Genomic DNA, 26106 nt, shown 5'->3' on the forward strand with positions numbered 1-26106 from the left:
TCAATTTATACAATTAAGAGTTTTTTTATTTTCAAAATATAAATATAAAATCTTTCGATTGAAATCTCATATTTTAATTATTGAATACATGATCGAAAATTAATTACGATGTCCTTGATGATTTAGTAATACCAACACGTGTGCTAGATTATCTGATTTCTTTATCATCAAGTTAACACTATTCAATTGTAAGGCAGTCATCCTCATATTTGATTACATGCACCAAAAGGATCCAAACATTTGATTACTGAGATGTGGAGAGACATAAGAATCCAATTACCCTCCAATTCTTTTGGACCAGAAAAGAATGGAAATTTTAGTTAAAAGAAAAAGGACATTAGGTTCTTTAATTTGCCCATATTGAACTGTGCTTATGAAGGAAATGTGGTCCTCAATTGCTGCTTTGACCATTGACGAGCAAACTCGGATATGATTAAAGCCACAAGAAAAGTTATTTTTAAACTCAGTTGTTACCAAGATGCCAGCATAGAATCGGCCATGGTCACAATCTTGCCAGCAGACAACACCTTAGTAGGCTTTGACGCCTCAAGAACATGCCGATCACTAAAAAAAAGGCTTAGTTAATTCTCAATAATAAATTCTTTTTAACTTAAAAGAGAAGACAATAGATTTGGAGTTTTCTGATCCTGATAACTGCTAGTGGCATATTATAATCCAATATATTAACTTGGCATGCAAGCCTGAAACCTTCCAAGAAATCCTCCCTCAAAAGAAGATGACTTCCTGTTTTCTTGAAGCAGCATATCCCCCACCATTTTTTATTCATCGAGAATGTAATTAATTAGAAAAAGTGATCAAGTCCTTTAATGGGATTTAACTCAAGAGTTTGTATTGCGTTACATCTATGCTGCCAGCCTAAGCAGGTGTTTATTTGACTGATTAGAAAGACTGTTAGAAGCTAATTGTAAGATACATTATCTTGGATAGGTGTATTTCTTCTATAAAGATGGTTCAAAGTTTAGACAGAGCCAAGCTAGCCGAGTTAGAACTGATGGCAGACAGGGAATGCAATAGAGAAGCAGAAGCTGCCAGTAACAATGTTGCCATTATCTTTGGGGTTACTGGGCTTGTTGGAAGAGAGCTAGCCAAAAGGCTAATCTCAAAATCCAAGTGGAAGGTCTATGGCATAGCTCGAAATCCCGAGAGGATACCAATCAAAAGTTCCGGCAGGTACCATTTCATATCCTGTGACCTGTTAGATCCTTTGGAAACCAAACAGAAACTCTCTGTTTTACAGGATGTGACTCACATGTTCTGGATCACTTGGGCAAGCCAGTATCCCCTGGATAGTCCAGAGTGCTGTGAGCAGAACAAGGCCATGATGTCCAACGCCTTGAGTGCCATCCTCCCCACAGCCAAGGCATTGAAGCACTTTTGTCTTCAAACTGGGATGAGTCATTATGTACCTGTGAAAGGGGAAACAGCTCATTTGTTTGATGAAGAATGGCCGAGGGCGGCAAATGCTAGCTGCAACTTTTATTATGTCCTGGAGGACTTGCTCCATGAGACGCTGGCCGGTAAGGTGGCTTGGTCTGTGCATAGGCCTGGCTTGATAATGGGTAGTTCTCATAGGACTGTGTTCAATTTTATAGGAAGTTTATGTGTTTATGGTGCTATCTGTAAACATTTAAACCTCCCTTTTGTGTTTGGAGGGACAATGGAGTGTTGGGAAGAAAGCTATATGGATAGCTCTGATGCTCGGCTAGTAGCTGAACAGCAAATTTGGGCTGCCACAACTGATGAAATACCTTCCACTGATGGCCAGGCGTTCAACGCAATCAATGGTCCGAGTTTTACTTGGAAGCAGATATGGCCAACTCTTGGAAAGAAATTTGGAGTCACAGTGCCTGAAGACATGTTTTGGGAGGATTTTTGGTTTACAACAGCCATGAGAGACAAGAAACAAGCATGGGAAGAAATTGTGATCAAGGAAAGTCTGATTCAGACAAAGATGGAAGATTTGGCCAATTGGCAATTCTTGGACATTTTGTTTCGGGTTCCTGTGAAACTGCTGGGGAGCCGAGGTAAAGTTGACCGCCTTGGTTTCACAATGAGAAGCAAGACACTGGATTCAATCTTGTATTGGATTGATTTCATGAGAGATGAAAAGTTCATTCCCTAGACATTTCCTCCTCTTTTCTGTGTTTATTGTTTCTTCTCGCTTTCATCTCTCCCTCATAGCTTGTTTGGTTTCATTTGGAAGCAAATCAATAGACAAAAGACCCCCATATTGTGATCACAGAGGCTCATTTGCAAATTAAACAATGTAGATTTCTTGTCTAAACAAATTTCCCTCTTGTTCCTGTTTTCGGAACTTAAACCATCAAAACAAGTCTATGCTGCACAGGGAGAGCAGCATAGGCCCCCATTCATCTATTGTCTAAACTTACAGCAATTGAGAATTAGACAGAGTTAAGAGAGAGAAAATGGAGTTCTGTACTTAAATAACTTTCAGGGTGTGATTCCCGAGTTTGACCTTAATCAAGATGGTCATATACAGTAACAAATGCTACTGCTACAGTTACAATACTAGAGATTATTTGGTTTGTGTTTGCATTCTATGTTGTAATGATCCTAAAGAATTGTTTCAGTCAAAATCTGTAATCAGTTTGATCAGTTGGTTGCTATACCAATGAGGACAAAGTTAAGACGGTATTAAAGAATGTTGGGAAGGATATCTGCATCTTGATGAAGTATTGGCTCTTACAGAATCTGTTTGTGCTCAAAGTTGGATGATGACCACCTGTCACGTGCTGATGCACAGAGCTTTTGCAATAGTTAAATTCATCACTCATCTTTTCTGGAAGTTGAGAAATCTCACTGAGAAAGCAAAGGCACCAAAAAATAGGACTGAAAAGCCGACTAGTGCGGCCACTGAAACTCCGATCATCCCAGAATCAATGCCGAAAACAGTGTGTATATACTCTTTCACAGTGCCTTGGAATGTTGGTTCGACAATCATGGTTTCCACATCACCAAGCTGAGAGCTGATGATACCATTTAAAGTCCATGCAGTAGGGCAGATGTAGTAGAACCAGATCCACCATCCCGGAATTCTCTGCAGTTCAAAACAGAAAAGGAAAAAGTTAATGTCGGTTAGTTTAGAAACCACTAGGGTTGTGCTCTAGAACATTAGATAAAATACAATTCGTTTTCATCATGTAATTTTCTATGGAAAGGAATCTAAGCCCTTCTCCATCTAACCCCACCTCTATGGCTTGGCATCATATAAAGCACATACGGTTGATAAGACACCCAAAGATTTTAAGGATTAACGTGGACAAAAGCCTATAACACTCTTACACTATGAGTAGATTTCAGATAGGCACGTCCAATTTTTATCAGAACACAACGCTGTTCAAATGCATTGGAGTGGCCAAATAGGTCATCTCATCCCATAGCCATTATGTTTAACAAACAAAAAGTGTCAACTGATAAAGCATATAACTAAGGGGATGGCAAGAAAAGAAACATAGCTGAAACACATTACCAACGCTTCAATAAGATTCAACTTCACATGGCTTCTTTTAACTGGCAATTTGGAAAAATCACACCCCTTACATGTAATCAATGTGCTTCTGATGTGATGATTTGACATAATATGGAAGAAATTAGAAAACGAATTGGCTAAGTGAAATCAACACGATTGTACTTGAGGGGTGCTTGATTCTCTTTAGTCAAAAGTTCACTTACTAATGTTGCTGTTTACTACGAAGCGAAAAAAGAAAATAAATTGGCAGAAAGTCTTTTAAACTACTGGCCAAAAGCAATGGTTACAATAAAAAACATTTCCCAGATATTTATTTGTAGAGTACTACCACATATTTTATAACAACAAATGCCCCAGTTTCCTTATCATGGAACAAATTGTCTACTTTCAACTTTTAGCAAGTTGCCCTTCAAAGGCTTGTGGTAAATTACCAGTCTAACAATGCTTCTTAACCAATTAAAGAAGATGGAAAAGATCTAGAGAAATATTATTAACTCCATAGAAAGAGATCAGCTGTAGAATATGCAGAGAGCATTGTACTACTTACCGGCTTTGGGATAAGAAAACCTGAGAGGAGATTCCATAAAGAGTAAAAGGCAGAAGAGACGACAGCAGCCATTTGCTGAGAAGGTGTGAGACCAACAACCATCAAACCATAAAAGGTGAAGTAGGTGAAGGTAAGGAACATGAAGAGAAGATAGAGGAAAATTTTTCCTGCAAAAAAAGAGAGAGATTCTTATAAGTAAGATGCATTACAGAAAGTTGGTTTACATAGTACTCACCAGGAAATATTCCTTTGGTTTCAAAAGTACACATTTCATTTCTTTTGTCTTCCAGTAATTACTACTTATTATAATCAGAAATTGGATTCATGGAACACTTTTGTTCCCCATCAAAGAAAAAAAAACGACAAATCACTTTTTCTTGTTTAATATTGAATAGTAATGAACATAAAGATAAGATGGCAATGAAAGACGGGCTAGCTTATCATTCTCTAACAGGTTGGCCCCCCTTGGAGTTGAGGATAGGTAAATCCAAACCGTTTAATATAGTACTAAAATAACCTTCAAAACCAAAACATCAAATCCTTTATAAAATTCACCAATCTTCAATATCCAATCCAGAGAAGAGTCTGGTATAATTGACTGTACTTACCAACCAAAGAAGACTGACTGTCTATTTTCATTCATTGCTCAATAGGCAGACGGGACATACAAAGAAACTATTAGTAAACATTTTTCATTTATCCAGCTCATTCATCTGAAGAGACTGGTATATCTGTGATTTGTTTCATACATAAGTTTTCTGTTTGTTGAATACAAAGCCCTGTTTGTTTAGGGAGCAAGGCTGGGAATGCTCAAACCAAATACGTTTTGAAAATTCAGGAATCAATTTCTAAAAAAATTTTATTGCTCGCTCAGTGAATAAACTCCAAGCAGTTTTGGACCCCTCCCCCACCGAAAACGGCATATATGATCTTCCTATTAATGGATGAAAGCTATCTTATCAACTACTAACTTAATTAGTACGGAAAGATATATTGATTGGGCCAAATTTGAGCAGTAAGGAGGGGGGAAGGTTTGGGTAAAAATCTTAAGTATAATCCCTAATGCTCTTTTTTGTACTTAATAATAACATCAAGGCAACCATCACTCTTGGTAAAAACAATCAGAAAAGCTCCACAATAAACAAGGCATTGGTAAAGGAAGATACAGAATCTTACCAGCTGTTCTTTCAAAATTAATCATGAAATATGTGATGACCCCATACAAAATTGTCTGACCGGCAATGTATGGGAGCTCCACAAGACCCTGTTCATAAAAGAATTGAAACATTTTAGCAATTTAGTCAAAATAAACAGTACTGAAAACAAATTTCTTTCAGGACCATGCCAATTACCTGGGCTCCTGCATAAGCAGTGGGAGCATACATTCCTGCTGCTTTCTCTCTATAGAATACTGTTCTCTCAATGGATACAACTGGTTGTACTGAGGAAGCATTACTGACCCCAAGAAACAAGCATGAGGCATAAAGGGCACCCATAACCATAAACAAACCTTGAGTTGTATCTCTGCAGAAACAATTTATATACCGAATGGTTTAGTAGGTTTGTAACAATGGCAGAAAAAAGTGACACCATAAATATACCAAAAATTCTTCTTTTCAAGGACCATGTTTATAGAATTAAAAAGCAAGGTAGTGTTTAAAATAAAATTAACTGGAAATGAGTTTACATTAATAGCCTACTCTTGAATATTATGAAATTCAAAAGGGGAAAAAGAAATATTCATCAGAAACAGAGCCCAAAAGAAGGAAACGATAATTTATCAAAATCAACAATGGAGGTCCAACTACAAACAATGATTTTGTTCAAGCCATTTTCTAAGTATTTGAAGTGTTAGCACAGAAACATGAAATAACTAAGATTACTTGCCTTTGGGAACCAACATCCCAGAACACGGAGCCTAATATTAGTGCGAATACCATCGTAAAGACCAATCTCACCAAGTTGTATTGTGGACTTCTCCAATACACAAGGTTTTGCTTCCTCAGGCAAATCAGAAACTGAGACAGTTGATTTTGCGAGTATGAGGAAGAAAACTTTAAAGGTTGTGAACCAGGAGGTGGAACACTCAGACGCATAATGGAATCTTCCACTTCCCTATAACAAGGATTAAAAATATTCATTTATGAATGCCAAAGCAAATTAAATTAAGAACTCAAGGCAGGTTGATTTAACCATACCAAAGAACAAAGTATATATTAAGTACTTGTCTCATCTTGCTTGGTTTAGTAACATGACATCACAATGATTACCTGTACTGCTCAGAATTTTTGTATATATCTGCGAAGTCTCTACCAATTCTCTGCTCTACTGCAGGGCTAGTAACCTCAAGCATCCACGTCGCCGGATTGTATCCATATGGAATTGATGGAATTCCACTAATTCCCTGTATAAAGAGAACAAATGTGAAACCTCTCCTAAGGAATTGCCATTCTGATCATTAGTATTTTAAATTGTGAATATGCTGAAATCTGGGTAGATAACTACATAAAAGTCCAAAGGAATAAGAGAAAATAATATGTGCTCCAAGGATGGATTACATTCAAATGGAACTTTCAGAAATTAGAAAAGAAAACTTTGGATTTAAAGGATAAAGCTTGGCATTGGTGTTAATGTTGCATACTAATTACTCTCAAGTGTTCCAGATAGTCTGGAACCATAAAATGCCAAATAAAGATCTCACATGTATCTGAGAGTAATCTTTTTGAGCATGATGCTAATACCTCGTGAAATATCTGTAACATATCACTCAAGACTTGCAACCTTCAATGAAAAATTTGTAACTTTTCCAGGTTTATTTCTTGAACTTTTTAATTTTTCTGTAACTGATGGGTCAAAATTTATCAACACAATGCTTCTAGTAGTAAATAACGCAGGCCAGGACCATCTTTGCCTTCTAAATGTGTTAAGGGGTCAAAAGACAGAGGAAGGCAACTTGCACTTTTATAGCTTAGACATAAGAACAACAAGAAAAGGAAGGAACAAAAACTCTGCTCATGAGCAAATATAAAAGAGGGTATCATCTTATTCTGTTAAGTTTTTCTTCTTGATACAATGATGAACTATACGAATTCAAGAACCTACAAATAATAATAACATTGATAATGCAAGGTCACCTGGAAATAGTCTATCAAAATCTGTGAGTTAGCTCCAAGCTTTCCTCCATATATAACCTGACCTCCTCGTTTCATAAGCAACAGCTGCAAAAGAAAATTTATGGGCAAATTCATATGAAAAGACACAAACATGTATTATGCACAACTCTTGTATTAACTTTGCAATATAACAACTATAATCAGACTCACCTCATCAAATGATTCAAAAATTTCAATACTGGGTTGGTGAATAGTGCACACCACAGTTCTTCCAGTATCAACAGTATTACGAACAGTTCTCATCACAATTGCTGCTGCCCGTGCATCAAGTCCAGATGTAGGCTCATCCATGAAAATAATGGAAGGATTTGCAACAAGCTCCACTGCAATAGTTAAACGTTTCCTCTGCTCTGTTGATAAGCCACTGCTTCCTGGTAAACCAACTAAAGCGTTCCTAAGTGTATCAAGCTCTACCAAACGCATCACTTCTTCAACAAACTCCTGTAAGGAAATGCAGAAAAATTATATAAAAAATGCAGTGAAAGTAACTAGATTAAAACAAATATAAATGTACAAAGAGTTATCAGCTCACATGTCTCTGGACTTTGCTAATTTCTTTCGGAAGGCGAAGACTGGAGGAAAACCAGAGAGACTCCTCAACTGTCACTTGAGGAGAATGTATATCATTTTGCTCAACATATCCAGAAACTCTGGCAAATGTCTTCTGTTCCTTTGGGTAACCTGATATCTTAATATCCCCTTCGATGTACCCGCTAGTTTTCCTTCCAGCAAGCACATCCATCAAGGTAGTCTTTCCTGCTCCACTTGACCCGACTAAAGCTGTAAGAACACCTGGTGAGAATACTCCACTAACGTTTGACAAGAGCTGCAATCTCCTTTCAGGTATGCCATGTGCACTCATTTCCTGAGATATTCAACCAGATGAAATAGGAAAATGGAAAAAGAAGGTTTCATATTCGTTAAAGATTCCAAAACTCCAAGACCCAAAAACCACGAGACAAACAAACCTTGGGCATATCAACATAGTAATTGATATTATGAAAAGTCATTGTTAATGGTTGAAATGGCAGAATCATTCCCTTCTTTTTACTGCCGCGGTGATCAGACGGAACACCTGATTCCAAGTCCTCACTTTCAACTGCATAGATAAGTCATAATTTTGTGAAGGAATGATCAGATTCCTTTAAAAGAGGCACAGATGCCCTACACATTGCAAAGTAAAATTATGTTGCATATATCAAAGATGACTAACCATCATTCCTAACAGAATTTTCTTCTGAGTCATCAAGTGGAATAATTGCCTTGGCTTTTCTGAGTGCTACGGTGAACAAATATAACAGAAAGACTTCTATGAGTATTTAGTTACATAAAGATAAAGTGTGGAGAAAGAAAGCTGTGTATGCATTTGATAAGTAAAAGGAAAACTCACGATTAAGGTAAGCTAAGGCCAGTGTCACAATGATGTTGAAAAGCACGGCATAAAGTAATAACACACCAACCCCAAGCCAATACCAATATCCATCAGAAGGTAGACCATGTGAATAAAGAATGTTATATCCGACAGTATTGTTCCCAATAGCAGATATCTGCAAGATGTCTCAACAATTACACGCCTAGGCATATAAACCGATATCAATTAACAGCCAATTGAAGGAAGTGTTTATTAATGCACCTTATTCCACCTTGAGGCAGTGAATTCATTAACAGAAATTGCTCTTTGTCCATACTGTAGTGGTGACAACCAAGAAGCCCAAACCCACCAAGGTTTAACCTTGTCTGAAAAAAGAATAATCAACCAATCAACTAACACTATCTTATCTTCCATTCCGAAGTAAAACTTACCACATCATACCTTTTGGTATAAGAAATCCACCCAACAAAAATATAACTAAAAGTGCAGCCGATCCAAATGTATTTGCAACGACTGTATCTCGTGCGATTCCAGCCAACATTCGGAATAGACCAATTGCCATTTGGTGCACTGCAAAGTTTAGGAACATGAAGCGGAAAAACCTACATTTAAAAACAAGAATTAATTGGAAGAAATTACTAAGAGAGAAAAACATCATCCATCAGAGTGAGTGAAATAGAAGATACCTCCCAGCAGCAGGGGCAAAACCAACACTGTAGTATACAACAGAAGACCACACGACCGACTCAACAACGGAGTAAGGTACACGTAGAATCCAACTGACCACAGACCATACCCATGCAGGATGAAATAGATTATCTCGCTGCTTGTAAAAGACTGGGAGTCGAAATATCAGAAGGGGTAGCTCCGAAAATCCATTGAACATCATATGCACTACCCCAAAGAAAAGGCAAGAGAGGTAGAGGTTGCCATTAGTCTCATCTACTGGATGTAGTCTTGTTCGTAGAAAAATTGTGCTTGTGACGAATCCGACAAATGCAACCTTAAAGATGTGTAATACATAAATTTCAAAAGTGAAATACAATTACAAAAACTTGAAACGAAAAATAATAAAAAAATCATAGTACTAAGTTCCTATGTAATTGCAATCAACAAACGGAGAAAAGAGGCAAGGTATAAAATGAACAAAGCAGAATTATTTTTTGTAACAGACTATTTGCCCTGCATCTTGGATAAATAAAATGTCCATTTTTCCAAAAACAAAAAGAACAAAGCGGAAGTAACAGACTAACAGTCCATATATTATCAAATCATAGATGGTTAAGAATATTGGTATACACATCGAGAAGTAAAATTCAGAAGTAAATATATATAACAATCGCAGAAGTGGCAAGCAAAGCATACCTGGCATGTCCTGAAAATGTAAAGAAAACTATGCCTGGTGATTAGTAGTTTTTCTCGTGCAAAGCACGTTCTCAAAAGTTCCCATTTTGATGCAGCAAATCTTGTTTTGGACAAAGCTGAAGGATGATTTCGGGATTTATCATATGGAACACTAAGTGTTGACTCTAGAGACCTTCCGAATCTGGAATTTTTAAAAGCATTGGCCATTTCTGAAGCAGGAATGAACACATATGGCTTTGAAGGATCAGCCCAGTATTGAGCTTGATCCTTTTTAGAGGTCACCTGGCAAGTGTAACTTGTTAGGATAATACTTAAGAAGATCTAAACATAGAACTAGCAGTGAGGAAAATAAATACCTCTTGAAGAAAATCTGCAACACCCTTACGCGGTGGCAATTTGAATCCTAATGACTCAAAGAATTCCAAAACTTCTGCTCGAGGGCCCTGATACACCATATATCCTTCTGATAATAGAACTAGGTCATCAAACAGCTCAAATGTCTCAGGTGCAGGCTGTAGAAGAGCCATAAGTACAGTTCCTTCCATTAGATGAACAAAATTTCGCACACATTTTACAATTTGGAATGTTGTAGAGCTATCAAGTCCAGTAGATATTTCATCCATAAAAAGAGTTTTTCTCGGCCCAACAACCATCTCTCCTGCATAAGGATTGTGCTGACTGTTAGAAAATAACGGAGAGTATCACAGAATGGAGACTGGATTATAAAAATCATTCAAACTTTAACCTCTCTAAATTAAAATTCAAAATGAATGATAAGCCTCAATAAAGCCATTGCTATTTGCAGAACTAATTTATATTGCATTAAAAACCTTAACCAATTAGTTAACTGTCCTCAACCAAGCATCCTCCTATAGTGCACATGTTTGTGGTGAGAGAATAACTTATCTTGAACGAAAATTTCCCCATTATACATCAAGCCTTCCCATGAAGTCATCAACATTTAGAACAAATGCAAGATATCATGCATCCCATCAATAATTATTGGTATGAATTCCAATTATAATAAAACTATAAGAAAATTAGTAAAATCCTCATCTGTCTGAGGACATTAAGATTTGAAACCCAATGCCCTAGCTGCAGGGGAGGACAATGTAAGTGATAAGAATCTGACAAAATTGACTGGTAAGGAAATGGTATCCAGATAGAAAGAGACCTGTAGTAACCCTTTTTCTTTGGCCACCCGAGACACCCCTGAGCATATCATTCCCAACCACGGTGTCAGAACATACATCAAGACCAAGCACTTTCATGACATAATCTGTTGAAATGCTATGCTTTATACCGCCAACAGATGACGCCTGTGCAAAATCAAAGAAGTAAATAAAAATCTTAAATCAGGAAAGGAGTAAACACTCAAAAATAAATGCACAGATAGTTAATATAAATTTTTAAAAAGGTGACCTTCATGAAAGCATCAATCTCTGGGACTGGACGTATCTTCCTCTCCTTTTCTAAATTGGCTAAATCTTTCATATACTCTGCGAGTAGATAGAAATATAAAAAGTGCATGAGAAAAGTAGTCAACTGAAACAGAAGTTAGAAAGCTTAACAAGGTTATAACAAAAAGAAGACGAGGGATGCAGTTTATAACAAGGTTAACTACCAAAGCTTGGGACACAAGAGTATATACAAAAAGAAAACGACAAGTCAAATCACAGGAAAAATGGGTTGTTCCTGCTCATGGCCTCGGTCATGAGCTTACTCCACTTCTTAACAAAAAAAAAAGGCCTACTCCACTTCTAAAAGTGTCCGGTAATTAGCAGGAGACTAAAAACATTGAGGCACAATGTAACATCAGAAACATCATTATATTTTTCCTTTTTTTGCTGTGATGATGAAATTTAAGAGGACAATAATAGTAAGTAAGAAACACAAAGTTGAAAATCTAACGTTAAAGTGAACTACAAGTATAACTAACATTTCCAGATAGTGGAAGTTAACAAACCTGCCAAGCCTTCACTTGCACCTTGACATCTAGCAGCAAAATCAAAAGTTTCTCGTACAGTGAGCTCTGGAATGTGATTATCTGTTTGGCTAATGTACGCAGAAGTCCTTCTAACATAAAACTTATCAAGTTTTGTGCCATTGTATGTGATTTCACCACTTGTCTGCAAAACATCAAAAGAAGTTTCTTATATTAACAATTACAGCTACCTTTTCTAAACTTAGACTGTGCGGCAATGACATGTTTTCACAGTATAGTTTCGTCGTTGCTTTAAATGTTGATCCTTCAGGAGGGATAAGAAAGCTTGGGCTAACATCCCTGATAATCCAACGGACCCGATATACTACCTAGGACTAAAAGGTACAAATCTGTCTTTTTATAGGAGTTTCCCAGCTCATAAGCCCGAATTTATTCATGAGAAAACAGTTTCGTTGACCATTGACCGTTGAATTTTCATTGTAAAGATTTGGCCTCTCAGCAGGAGCTGTTCAGTGTTCACGAATTGCAACTACTATGGGCAAAAAGCAAGTTGAAAAGTGATACGGAGTGATTCTTGATAATGACAGTAATTAACAAGCATGCACTGAGTTACATGTGGTTTGCTCAAGAGCAGATATGCAACAATGACTAACCTTCAAAGTCTTGTCGTCAAGTTTCCCAGCAAGAGCTAAAAGCAAGGTGGATTTGCCCGATCCTGGAGGTCCCAACAGCAAGGTCATCCTAAAAGAAGCAAAATATTTGTAGAAAAAATATTAGTTGCAACTTTGGTAGTATTATCATTAAAATGGTTGATAAAACTCGTGCAAGTAGTTACAAACCATCTCCAATAAACTGTGATTTTCCAAATGCTTTTTGGTTGCTAATTGAAGATATATTGAGTCCATGTCAACCATGGACAAGAAAGAAAGAATTAACAAAGATGGTAGTAATACCTTCCTGGTTTAACAACACCACTGACGTTTCTCAATATGTTTAACCGGAATTGTTTAGGACGTAATATCCTTAAACTTGCTGCGATTCTCTGTATTGAAATCAACACAAGTATGGTGTTACTATGTATAGAACCAAGAGAAAATTAAGAGAAGGGAAAAGAAAGATACTTAAGATACTAAACCTCAAAGAAGTCACGAGTAACGTTGATTAAAGTAGGTAAAGCTCTTGAGCCAATTTGCGCATCCGCCTCGACATTGAGGTTCTGGAACCTTACTTCAATCTTTGCCACCTCCATCCCAACTCTGTCAAAAGTTTTTTTTTTAAATAAATAAATCTCAACCATAATCAAAGATCAAAACTCAAAAGAAATCACATGAAAACGTGATACCTATCAAGGCGTTCTTTCATAGCAGAGAGAAGCCAATAATTATCTTGGTCGTCCGTAGCCAACGCTTTCTTCACAAGGAGTTCTCTTCTAGCTCGATCAAGCTTTGTCACATCAATCGCCTCCGTCCCTCCGTTTTCTCCTCCTCCTCCAGCACGTTCATGCTCCGAAGGAGTCCTTCTCAGAATCGCGATATGTCCTCGCTTCACCGACGGCAAGCGCGATATTGCTTCCCACATAAGCTCTTCCTCATCTTGCTGAACGGCCTCCGCATTGGACGGTCTATGAAACGACTCTCCAACCGCCTCCATATCGAACTCAAAATATTCGCTTCCATTCGAGGCCGCCATAGCCTCCGTTTCTCTGTTTTTTCTTCGTAAAAGCTTTCAGAAGAGGGGTGAAGGTACTTATACAGAAAACCAGAGTTTGAGTTGTAAGGGAACGCTGAATAGCTGGTACGAAGCTGTGCCGGGAACTTTGAAGATCTAAATAAAAAACCTGAATTACCCTTCCTTTACATTAGGAAGAACAGGGGTAAAACCGATATTTTAGACTTAGAAGCTTGTAAGTTTGTTCCTAAATGCGTGAGTCGGTTTTCTTTTTTTTTTTCCTTTACCCGATTCCTACGTTCAAATAAATAAGCGCTGCAACTAACACTGACACGTGTTTCAACCTTTTTTTTTTGCTATTTTTTCCCTCTTTTCCATATTTTTCGCACAAGAAATACTTTTGAATTTTAAAGAAAATTTAACACTTAGATATTTGAAATATTTCATCAATTTCAAATATTTCCCATCATCACATATAATCTATTTAGGATGGTTGAATGAAGTGGTTTATGATATATATAAAGAAATTATTAACTAAAATTCTTCTTAATTACCAAGTTTAGTTAATAATTATAAATTTAAACCTAAGGTTTCAATGCATGTTATGTTGGTTTATTTATTTAACTCGTGTTTTAAGATTGAACCATTCAAAAAATATTAATATTTATAATAAATTACTACATATAGCATGAAAAATAACATTTTTTACAATAACTTCAAAAATTCATAAAATATATATCGAAAACTAATAAATTGACAAGTTATAGAAATAAGTAAGTCGAAATTTATATAGTGAAATATTCTTTAAATATAAAAGTATATACTTAAGTATTGGTTTGTGGTATACAGCTAGATACGGTGGCCTCATGTAATCAACTAATCATCAAAGTTGCAAATTTAGTTTGCTTTTGCATACGAGGATAGAAGAAGAGGAAAAGGTTACCTTTTCCACTGCCCAAAGGAGAAGAAATTAACGTGTCAATCTCACTTTGCATTACGTATTGGATGACCTTAGCTAAAGCTGATAACTTGTTTACGCATCGTAGTGTTCGGTTCAGCTTTTGCATATTTTTTAACTTTTTGGTCTGGGAAATTTTCCAGAGGCATGTGATTAACTGTGAGCCAGCACCAAACTAAGATGATTCTTTATGCTTAGGTAGTGTGAAATCTGATGATTTCTGCTACATGACACGACAGCCTTAGCGTTAGGCTGACGTGATGATTTGTCACGTGTAGGTTTAAGGGTTTTCCTTGCACGGAAACAATAAGATTTCAAGCAGATAATAAGGGCTCATGTTTGTTGAATATGCTTGAGGGGATGACAAAGCTCATTGAAATGGCAACTATGGTGACCAAGGGATGAAGCCGTGGGTCACACGTATAGGTTCTTCCTGTTTTATTGTGCTATTAGTGCAGATAATGCTAGTCTATAGCTAATTACTTTGATAGAGCAACACCAAATTCTAACAGAGGAACAGCTCCCTTCATTGAGCTAGCTTGATTTTGACCGCCAAGGACCAAATTTTCTGACTTTTAAAGGGGATTTACGATCGGAACCCAGAGCAGTAAGGGTTTGGTGCCATGCAAAAATCAATGCTCAGAAAACAAAAAAGACACAACGATAAATACTAACTCAGCTACTTTATCAGTGATGAGAAGAGAGTTTTTGCTGAAGGGAAAAGGAGGCTAGGCATGTTAGTGACCTGTACAGCATTAGCAGATGGGAGTTTTCAAACCCAAAACAAAAAAGCTTGTCCATTGCAGACAAAAGATTGATCCAGAGCGACCATGTTCCTTACTCAGCGTTTCGCCTTTCGACTATAACGGGTTGTTTGCTTCTCAGACTTTTTGACCTTAACATTCTTGCCTTTGAAGGTGAATTTGTCATCATCAGAATCATCATCATCTTCATCTCTATACTTCTTGCCTCGCTTCTTGCCATCTCCTCCAAAGACAATAATTTTCCTCACATCTAACGGTTCTGCAACGCCTAACTTCTCCTTTGGCCTCCAAATGAACAGAGACCTAAGGAAACAGATTATATCAGATCATGAAGATTAATGACAACATAAACAATGATAAACTTCACAACAACATGAAAAACGAAGTAACTTGACACTGAAATTATCTGCTGTCTCATAGATTCTTACTAATCGTCTCCATTTATAAGATCTAAATTGAACAATAGCTATAACCTAATCACAGTCATTTAGTCTAAGCTTTGCAAAATCAGATCAACAGGAAACCAACATTTCTAGACCACTAACTTGAATTTATTAGATGTAAAATATCAATAGTCAAACAAAGCTTGAAAGTAAATCTTGCTTTGCTCATGTACCTCTTCCATCATTTGAGACAAATACCATCCAGACCCACTACACATGAAAGAGTGGACAGACTGTCCTAACACTATTGGCAAAATCATATGTGCTTAAATATTGGATGCCCTCGCATGTTTCTTCCCTAGCAGCTAAAACATAATAATGAGACAGTCAACAAGAAAACATACTATCAACCAAACACTTCATTGCCAAAAGGGCTTCATGACAAGTTATAGAGGCATGAAAATCAGTATCACAGAATGCGGACTAAAGCAGAGAACAAATTCCAACCTTGAACTACCAGTTGCCAAAACATCATCTCGTGGATGTAGTTTGTTCACAGGACTAATAGTAGTAATGTTCGGATCCATAACCTCAGCTACTAAATGCCCTGTGTTGATATCTATGAAATCAATGGGATGTAGGGCAGTTCCATTATAATTTTCACTTATGTAGCGACCAATAACTGCCAGAGACTCTGATGGATCCTGCATAAAAAGTAACAATGGAATCTTTAAAGGTGAAAGCATACATAATAAACCAATAATGAAGTGTCTTCATATCAAATTTTCTAACCTTGGGATCCCATTCAGCTCGGAAAGGCGTCAAATGTCGATTGAAATCATGACTATGTACAATTTCTCGACTTGGTGAGTCCAAATTACCAAAGATGGAATCCCATATACGAAGGCGATTATCCTGAGATGTGGTAAGAATTTTGCTGCCAGACAATGGAGAGAAATAGGCAGAGTTAACAACACGCCTATGCTCTAGGTTATAAAGAGCAGATCCAGCTTCTAATCGACGCATATCCCACAAACGAGCCTGAGGTGATAAGAATATTTTATTGTTAGAAAAGTTATGCAAACTTACATGCAAAAATTGAGTATGTGTCCAGACAGTCTTTAAAGTTTTTGTTACTGATGATAGTAGCAAGAAAAACACAAAATCCCCATGTATACTTAGGTATACAAAAGGCTGCAACAGCTTAATATCTAGAACAAAATATGATGTGATGTAATTAGAAGCCTTACAAAGTGATCATTTCCACAGCTCAACAAAAGATCTGGTTGAACAGGATTACAGTGTAGACCGACGACTTTGCTTCTTTTCTTATGGATCATAATTGCCTTCCCAATTCGGCTGTTGGAGCGAGTGTCCACCCTGGATACAATAAAGAAATTTCCAAATGAATTGACTTTAACACTCAAATTTCTCAAACAATGAAAACTCATAATTTCATATTTTTGGGACTTGAAGAGTTTAAAATGAATGCATGGGAAAGAAAATTACTCACAAGTAGAGGAAACCAAAGTTATCCGCCACAAGCACAGCACCTTTCTCTGAGTTAATATCCATGCCATAAAGCATCCTCCAACTGCCTGGCCCCTAAAGATGTAAGACATATTAGTCATGCTTGATAATATATTGAGAAACAAAATACAAATGATGCAGGTAAAAACTACCTTTTCTTCCATTTTTAGTTTTACGCCTTTTGTCCCACCCACCTGAGTGGCCAGCATGAAGGGGGCAGGAAGGCTCCAATGTGAACTCTCCTATCTCTACTTTTCTTACATGTTTCTATTTTCTTTATTAACTGCTCTGTTCAGCTAAAATGTACTTAAATAAACACTGCCACGTCATAGTCTTCCAACTAAGAAATGCAACCACCAAGTTTTTCAACTTATAAAATTATTTTTTTACAAATTACAGAAATCAAATATATCAAGCATCCTAGCCTCCCAAGCTTAAAAACAAATAAAAGGCATTTCTACTTGAACTTGCAGATTAATAAGGGCAATATATCATCCATACGGATTCAAATAAGTGAATTAACATGTATTTTGATCAGAGGGTGAACATGCAAAAAACACATTTCTGCATTGTTAGTTATTATAATTTTATAATATTATCAAAAGCATCAACAATTATGAATCATTCGTATTCAGAGAGTGATGCATAAAGCATAAGATCTTTGGTCAAGGAAACTCTCTTGTGTTAGCAGCATTATCAAGAAAATAATAAGAAATAAAAAGCATAAGATATAGGGAAAAACAAGGTTATCACAAATGATATGCAAATGCTGAAGAAGAAAACTGCAAAGGAATTGTTACCTGCCAACCATCAGGATTAAGATTCATTAAAGATGTTGAGATTCCAGTCTCCAAGTCAGTGCAACTAACAGTTCCATCTGAGGATGCAGCATATATTGTACCATCATTTGCAGGACTGAACCTGCAAGGATTTGAGACTACTGATTCTGAAACACTAAACATGCGCTAAAGAGTCTACAAAATAGAATTATATCCATGTACATTTCTTTTCTTACACAAAGCCACAAATACATATGCCCTTGTGTAATTTTATGCAGACAAAGTAAGATACAGCTTCAAACAAGGATCACTCACCTCATGTTATTGAGTATACACGAGTGTATGTTTCCATAAACTGTCTTTTCATGCACTTTAGCAAAATCCCAGACTCCAAGTTGTCCTTTCTTTAAAAAGAATTATAAAAAAGAGAGATAGATACCTCATTTTCAGAATCTTGGTTAACATAATCGTAAAACAAGTACCAACTCATTATCTAAACGAGGATAACCTTGTCTCCTGACAAAAGGATGTGATTGTATGTGGGATGGAACTCCAAACTCGTTACCCTTCTACTGTGGTATCTGATAGCGGCACAATTCACTTGATCTGGGATCACATATGCTGGCTTTATCTATAGGTGAAATAAAAGAAAGTAAAATAAATTCATTTTATGAATAGAATCACAGAATATCCCTACGAGATCACCATAGAACAGATAATTTCAAGGGTTCATAAAGGTTCGATCGAACAAGATCAACCAACATCAAATTGTAAACATAGTCTACCCTTAAGCGTAAACTGATTAAATATAAGCCCAAATGCAAAGAAAGCAGAGTTTCTCGCACCATAGGGTGTAATCGACTAAATCAGGAATTTTCAAATCTATAATATTATCACATTGCTGCTATAGACGTTGTCTCAAAAAAAGATTGACAAATAAAAATCTCAGTGTAAAAAAATCTTGAGAAGGCAGACAGTAGAACCTTAAGTTTGCAAAAATGTTAAGCCTTGATATAAGTTGCAAGCCACATCCAGGATATCAGCATTTCCCAATTCAATTTCCACTAAAAACTTTTAAAACTAGAAAATTTGATGTTAGACTTACAGTCAACCTCTAAAAAGTCAAAAATAATCAAGGAACAGTAAATTCACATTCCATATGTCCAAAAAGGTGATTACAAAAAACTGACATAAATGCAAACTATAGAGCCCCATTTTGCTTCGTAATGGTAACAGATGGAAGTGCTTGACAGACGTGTGACAACAACTAAACTACCTGGATGGTTTGCCTAACTATTTCAGTTTGCAAACAATGTGGCATGGTAAGTAACAGATTAAATGACATTTCAAATGGCATACAATATATTGTCAAAGAAGATAACTTGAAGATGCACAAGATTTACAATCTTAACTCTTGCCGCTAAGTTACATCTTAAAAGGATCACCAAAAATATTACTCAGCTGACAGACAAATGAATTACATGTGGAAGTAACTTGAAAAATTCACCTAAACAACCCTAGAAGCAATTCTGCTAAAGAGAACTGGAAATTTAACTTGCATCGAAGTATCCAAGTAGAAAACGATAAAAAGAAAATGATTGCACTCAAAGGTGAAAGAAATCCAACTGTCACTGCAAAAAGGGAAAATTCAAAGCTTACCGAAGCAATTCCAGGTCTAAGTTGGCGCTCAAATATAAATTCCACTGGATTCTGGGTATTTTTATGGGGTGCTGGGATGACCCCATGCTCTGTAGCTACCCTATGTGGACATGTCATTGTAGTATGACCTTCGAGATATAAAACACATGAACAACAAACATGATCAACCATATTTAATAAACAACAAAAATGTAATAGAATCTTCGAATAAAATTTATCATCATGGTTCATTTCACAGTGTCACAAAACAAGTCAGTTAACTTTTAAGTACAGGTACCAAAATAAACAGGGCATCGGTCAACTCTAGCAATTTGTAAAGTACCCATTTCAGTAATGTAGGAAGGAAACAAAAGAAAGAAATTACTAAAAAAAGGAAAAAGAAAGAAAAGGACTAAAGGCGAGAGACATTCAAGAGCAAATATTTGAAAAAAGAAGTGACTGACAACTCACCAGGCATTTTGCAAAGAAAGCAAGGCTTCATTGGGCAATCAATATACGTAGCCCCCTTAAACCCCGCCTCGTGACCCGCCCTCCTACAAACCTAAACGACAACTATACTTTACAAAAAGGAAAAAGTTTTCTTTTCTTCAAAAAAAGAAACGCCCCATCAAAACCAAAACAAACCCAATTTACTTACTTTACAGACTTTCTTGAGACTGATAGTAATGGGTATCTTTCCTTTCCTTTTGGCATCCTTAAAATCTTCCATTTTCTCTTCATTTTCATTATCTTCTTCTGATGGTGGGCCTCCTTCTTCTTCTTCTTCTTCTTCTTCTTCTTCTTCCTCTGAAGAGCTTTGTTCATAGTCCGAATCTCTCCCAATAAGTACCTTAGGAAACGCTGTTCGTCTCGTTTGCGGGGCCATTTCTGGAAAACCAAGTTAAAATAAATAACAAAATAAACACGACAGAGATACGATACAAGGAAACTGAAACTAAAAGCCTAAAACGGCAAAATCGAAGTGTCTGGGGCAAAGAGGGAAAAAGACGAGGACACAAACGGACTTTGTTTCAATCGTATTGGGAGCACACGTGTTGTCGAATTTACAAGTTTGTCCTTAGGACATGATGCTGCCGAGGAGGGGTTTTAGGAAGTTGGGGTTAGTTTCGAGATTACGTTCGGGTACAAGACTGGAGATGACGTGGCTCGTTGTCCTCCGTTCGGAGTTTACCACGTGGATCTGTTATAAAACGGCGAAGTTTTGAACTATTTGGGCTATCCACGAAATAATAGAAAATAATTGTAGCTTTGGGTTCCGTTAAATAACTTTAGTGCATGTTTGATCTAATATTTTTTAATTTATTTATTTTTTAAATATAAAAATTAAGTTAAATATGATTTTTTAAAAAAATTTTAAAAATATAATTTTTTTTTAAAATAAAATTTAAAAAAAAAAGCTTAAAAAAATTTCTAAAGATGAACTTTTTCTTCTCTTCTTTTAAAAATACAAGAAAATTTTTATTTTTGTTTTAAAAATATCTTCATTTATTAAAAATAATTATAATATTACTCTCTTTAAAAAAATACATTCTATAATAATTTTAACAAAAATTATAACTTATAAAAAATATATATCAAATAATTTTAGCTTAATTTTAAAAACTATTATTTTTCATAAGAGCTTCATAATAACTTTTAAATTAGAAAAAAGTCAAGTCAAACTGGCTCTTAGAATAACTAGTTCGAAGAAAAATTTTTTGTGTAAAATGTTTTATTAAAAAATTTATTATTTTTTATTATTTAGATAAACAGTCAAAAATATTTTTAACATTTTGTACAAATAATTTACATCATGAATTATCAACATTAATTTTCTACCATAACACCATAAAAATATTAACATTCCTTAATTATGCAATGTATAATTATTATTATATAAATAATATTGAACTTTATTTATTTATTTCTTTCTTATCATATTATTGTGCTAGTAAGTTTGTTAAGTGCCCGTTTAACTTAATTTATTTTTAACTTATTTATTACTTAAAAACAGAAGTTGAGTCAAACAAAATTTCATGAAAAGTTATTAAAAAAATATTTTTTTTAAGAATAAAATCTAAAAAAAACTTAAAAAAACTCTAATTAGGAGATTTCTTTTCTCTTTTTTTTTTTAAAAAAAATACACCAGCTTATTAAGAGAGCTATTTTTTCTCAAAAAATACTTCCTCCCTCTCTCCCTATCGATCTCCCTCTCCTCTCGCCCTTTTTGCAAATCATCATTCTAGGATTTTTTTTTTTTGTTCTTACAAAAATTAAAAAAAATCTAAAATTCAAAACTACATTCAAGTAGTATTTCTTCTTTTTCTTTCTATTTTGTTTTTCATTTTATTTTCTATCATTTTTTTTAACTTTGAAAACTCTTTTTATTAGTTGATATTTCTCAGTTTATTATTTGATATGACAATTATATAATATTCATTTATTTTTAACTTTTTTATGATGTATATAGTATTTGATGATTATAATTGAAATAATTAATCAAATAAATCAATGGTTGTTGAGATAAATTATATGAAAATTGAGATAACATTTGTTGATTATAGTTGTTGAGATAATATTGTTCGTGGAGGTGAACTTTGTTGGTAAGGACATCAATAGCTAAACGTGATTTTCTTAAATTATTACTATCACCTTAGACTTCTCTTCTTCTTTTTTGAGTTCTCATTGTTAGGGTTAAGGGTTCTAGTAGTAGACTCATTGTTTTCTTTCATTTCTTTTTTTATGATTTGTTATTAATTATAAACTTTAAGTTATATAAAAATCTTTTTTATATTTTCAAATTTTTATTTTAAATAGATAAAAAAATAAAGTTAATATTTTTTTTGAATAAAGAAATTCAGGATTAATAAAAATTTATTTATTAAATACATTTTATGATAATTTTAACTAAAATTATAGTTTATATGAGTTTTTTACCAAACAGCTTATTTATAAAAAATAGCATATAAAAAGTAAATTTACCAACAATTTTAACTTAATTTTAAAAGCTATTATTTTTTATAAGAGCTTTATAATAGCGTTTAAGTTAAAAAAAAAAACCAGACCAAACATGCTTTAAGTCAATAAATATTAAATTAAAATTTTAAAAAAATATATTGTCATGCGTGAAAATTTTATTTTCTATTTTATATAAATTTTTCTTTAATTGACTTTAATTAGTTTGTATTATATTAAAGATTGTGGTATCTTAATAAAAATAATTATAATAATATGATCCTTATGAAATAATTAAATAAAAATAACTAATGTTGTTTTCTTGAGAAAAAAATAATGACATTTTTTTTTGAATCCATCACAGAAAGGAAAAGATAGATAAAAAATGTTTTACATCTTTCTCAAACGTAAAACATATTATGGTAGTTAATATAAATTTTGTCATTGAACCATAAAATATTTGTATTGGGTTCTATCTTATTGGCTTCGGTGATATATGTGGAATGGCAGGTATCTTATTTTATTTTTATTAGAAAAAAATAAAAATAAAACCGTTACATCAAAATAGCATGTGAGAATGAAAAGTCTCGTAACGTCGCTTAATAAGATTGATCCTTTACCCTTAAAAGAATTCTTGAGACACATCGTGCTAACAGAATATTGAAAAATCATATTTATAAAAAAATCTGTCAAGGGATTAGATTCACAATATTTATGAATAATTCTAATTTATCATTCCTTATTCAAAAAAATTTTTTTGATCAAAGTCAAATTTGAATCAACATTTAGTTTATCTGCTTCTATTTGAATCACTTACTCAGCTATTTTGTGATCCGTAGCCAGAATCACTTGATGGCATTCCTCATCCGAAGCCAACAAAAGCCTCATAATTTTGCTCGATATGCAAAGCAGTTTCCAAGGTTGACTAAGAATCCACGTGTCCAAGTCTTAAGATGGTCACGAAAGACAACTGTCGTAGTAAACTATTGGCACGAAGCTCAATGAGCTCCACAAATGTTGAGTGGTATCCAATTCTAAGGCAGCAGATACCATCTGATCAACACCTCCACACGAGGCCTATCAAGAATTCCAAAGTTTGAGTGGTATCCTAAAATTACTTTTTAGTTATGATGATCTTGTGAGTAGCAAATCACGTTGTAATATCTAAATACCGTTTCGTTCTTCCATTTTCAAATGAACCACACAATGATGCTAAACAATACACCCAGTAAATATTGCAAGACGAGAATACCTCCCTTGAAGTTTTGATAAAACCAATCAAGAATATCCCAGCTATAAAAAGAGCCACAGAAATTAACAAAAATGAAAGAATTCAAACAGTTTTAACAAGAGGGAAATCACAAATGACATGAATAATCAACTCAGCTTCTATGTTGCACAAGGAGCAGAATGAACTGCTAGAGATGATGGCATGCCCGCTCCAACTTAGTTAAGATGCAATCTTTCCATGCCAACTACAAAAAAGTATGAATGCAATGGGCACTGAGCATTTGCAAATCAACAAGGGCGGGCATCTTTAATATCATTGCACAAAGCAAGTAGATTTAGTGGAACTTTAGTATTTAGTCCGTACTTGAGAAACCAAAGTTAAAATTTATAAGATAAACTTAATTTACACTCTTTGGTTTCAGTTTTTTTTTCCGTATAAAACTTATGATTTTTTTGTTGGTGTATTTTTAAAATAAAATGTTATGTCACATAATTAAAGTTATTTTAATTTAAAAATTATGTCACAAATAGTAACATAATATGACTATTAGATTGTAAGTGAGTTTTTCATGTGAATGGTTATATTTCTTGGTAAAGTGACATATAGAAAAAATAACTTTGAATTCAAAAATTATAAAACAATTGAAAAATACTATAGTTAAAACGTTTAGATATGAAAAGTTAGTTTTTATATTGTAACTCAAAAATCATGTCTTATGAAATGAATGATTATTTTTTCATAAAATCATTATTGAAACAATACCTTTATGCAAAGATTGCAACTTGTAAGATGTAAATGTATCTATAAGACAAAGAGGTGTTTGATGAAAGAGTTGTGTCCTTAAGAAGAGACGCTTGTAAGTCTATATAAAAGATTTACTGCCAACCATTTTGGCACACTAAAAACAAATAAAACAAGATTAGAAAAATCAAAAGAGATAGAAGTGTTATACTCTGAAAATAAACATAAACACTTGAATTTTTATCATTTATTAAAAGAATCTATTTTTTTTTATAATCTACTTGATGCAAAAAGTAAGAACAACTTTGCAAACCCTAAATGTATATGACGCTTTACTCTTGTAAAGTGTAAAGACGAAATTAGATATTGGTTTTATTGTATCTCTAACGCTATTCACATAATTCCCTTTTTGCATACGTAATAACAAAATAAGTCGTAAAGATGGCGTCTATAAAAAACTTGCTTTAAAGTCAATTTTGCATATTTCTTAAATTCCATCTAAATCTCACTTGCATCAACATTTTTAATTTTCTAATCAGTTTTTAATAATTATAGTTCTGTTTACATAAGAAGTTTTTTTTTATTAATTTCATCAAATAAAATTATCAAAATATTCTCAATTCAAAAAATATTCATTTGTTCATACTTAAAAAAACTTATAATTTTACAAGATAAAATTAATGATATAATTTTTATAAGAATAGAATTTATTCACAAAATGTTAATTGAGAAAAAAAATTATAAGACACTACACGAAAAATGTTGAAATTACATGTAGTTATTTATCAAATTTATACTACATTTACAAGTGCAAAGTATGTATTAGACTTTGAAATTCTCGGTCAAACTTTGCTAGAAATTTATACAACTTATTCCTTCCACTCTCTATTATTTGCCTTCAATGACATTTTGCCAAGATTAAGAAAAATAATTTTGGTTTTTATTTATTGTATATTAAATTTTTTATTTTCCATAGAATTATTTTTTAGTTTTTTTAATGTAAAAAAAAGTGAAGAGAAAAACATGAAACAACAAAAAATTTAAATTGAAAAAGATAACTTCATTATTTAATCTTTTTAAAAATATGAACAAAGAAAATATACTGAAGGAAGAAATAACTTTTCATAAAGACCTGAGTACATAATATTAAAATGTTAGGCAAACTCGTTCAAACAAAAATGAATAGCGACAATGATGTTTCTAGAGCTCTCAAGACTTTCAAAAGGTTCAATAGATATAAAAAAAATTATATTTTAAATATTTAATTCAATAATTGATATATTTATTTTATTTTTGATATTTGAATATTTGATTCAATTTTTAAATTATTTTTCTTAAATAAAAATATAGTTGAGTACATATTTTTTTCAGCCTCAAATTGTTCAAATTGAAGCAACTGATCTCAACCTGAGAATAAGTTTCACTTTCGCTAGATCTTCATGATTAAATGTAAAGCAATAACATTACATCAAAAACTCATTGTTGCCCACTTGACAAAATCAGAAAACAATTTCTGATTTTTGCACTATTGCCAAGTAAAAGTCTC

General features: G+C 34.1%; 3 protein-coding genes across 3 annotated transcripts; 1 reads left to right on the top strand and 2 right to left on the bottom strand.

Moving 5' to 3' along the window:
• On the top strand, positions 707 to 2301 carry LOC18590501 (3-oxo-Delta(4,5)-steroid 5-beta-reductase). The gene has a single exon (XM_007016050.2). It carries the CDS (start codon positions 968 to 970, stop codon positions 2141 to 2143), a length of 1176 nt encoding a protein of 391 aa, XP_007016112.2. The 5' UTR covers positions 707 to 967; the 3' UTR covers positions 2144 to 2301.
• LOC18590502 (ABC transporter G family member 31) lies at positions 2434 to 13703 on the bottom strand. The gene is made up of 24 exons (XM_007016051.2): positions 13256 to 13703; positions 13049 to 13169; positions 12867 to 12955; positions 12567 to 12654; positions 11935 to 12097; positions 11391 to 11467; positions 11143 to 11287; positions 10325 to 10626; positions 9969 to 10250; positions 9290 to 9606; positions 9045 to 9205; positions 8865 to 8968; positions 8622 to 8778; positions 8445 to 8510; positions 8200 to 8330; positions 7764 to 8096; positions 7382 to 7672; positions 7193 to 7276; positions 6329 to 6462; positions 5946 to 6173; positions 5411 to 5582; positions 5235 to 5322; positions 4059 to 4225; positions 2434 to 3079 (listed from the first exon to the last, which is right to left on the bottom strand). Exons 1-24 carry the CDS (start codon positions 13600 to 13602, stop codon positions 2813 to 2815), a joined length of 4314 nt encoding a protein of 1437 aa, XP_007016113.2. The 5' UTR covers positions 13603 to 13703; the 3' UTR covers positions 2434 to 2812.
• LOC18590503 (protein DAMAGED DNA-BINDING 2) lies at positions 15200 to 20624 on the bottom strand. The gene is made up of 11 exons (XM_007016052.2): positions 20292 to 20624; positions 20105 to 20195; positions 19655 to 19782; positions 18504 to 18626; positions 18311 to 18399; positions 18017 to 18137; positions 17200 to 17291; positions 16937 to 17066; positions 16479 to 16727; positions 16194 to 16390; positions 15200 to 15606 (listed from the first exon to the last, which is right to left on the bottom strand). Exons 1-11 carry the CDS (start codon positions 20517 to 20519, stop codon positions 15381 to 15383), a joined length of 1674 nt encoding a protein of 557 aa, XP_007016114.2. The 5' UTR covers positions 20520 to 20624; the 3' UTR covers positions 15200 to 15380.

The sequence above is a fragment of the Theobroma cacao genome, chromosome 9 (assembly GCF_000208745.1).
Source record: "Theobroma cacao cultivar B97-61/B2 chromosome 9, Criollo_cocoa_genome_V2, whole genome shotgun sequence".
In the NCBI taxonomy this organism is placed as follows: domain Eukaryota; kingdom Viridiplantae; phylum Streptophyta; class Magnoliopsida; order Malvales; family Malvaceae; genus Theobroma; species Theobroma cacao.

Excerpts from the sequence above, each read along its gene's own strand:
- LOC18590502 (XM_007016051.2), bottom strand. The coding sequence starts at position 13,602 with ATGGCGGCCTCGAATGGAAGCGAATATTTTGAGTTCGATATGGAGGCG. Across the intron at positions 8,511-8,621 it reads GGCCTTAGCTTACCTTAATC|CACTCAGAAAAGCCAAGGCA; the intron begins GTGAGTTTTCCT and ends TGTTCACCGTAG. Across the intron at positions 8,331-8,444 it reads AAATTCTGTTAGGAATGATG|TTGAAAGTGAGGACTTGGAA; the intron begins GTTAGTCATCTT and ends TTATCTATGCAG.
- LOC18590503 (XM_007016052.2), bottom strand. The coding sequence starts at position 20,519 with ATGGCCCCGCAAACGAGACGAACAGCGTTTCCTAAGGTACTTATTGGG. Across the intron at positions 20,196-20,291 it reads GTCTCAAGAAAGTCTGTAAA|GTTTGTAGGAGGGCGGGTCA; the intron begins GTAAGTAAATTG and ends GTTGTCGTTTAG. Across the intron at positions 16,391-16,478 it reads GAGCTGAATGGGATCCCAAG|GATCCATCAGAGTCTCTGGC; the intron begins GTTAGAAAATTT and ends CTTTTTATGCAG.
- LOC18590501 (XM_007016050.2), top strand. The coding sequence starts at position 968 with ATGGTTCAAAGTTTAGACAGAGCCAAGCTAGCCGAGTTAGAACTGATG.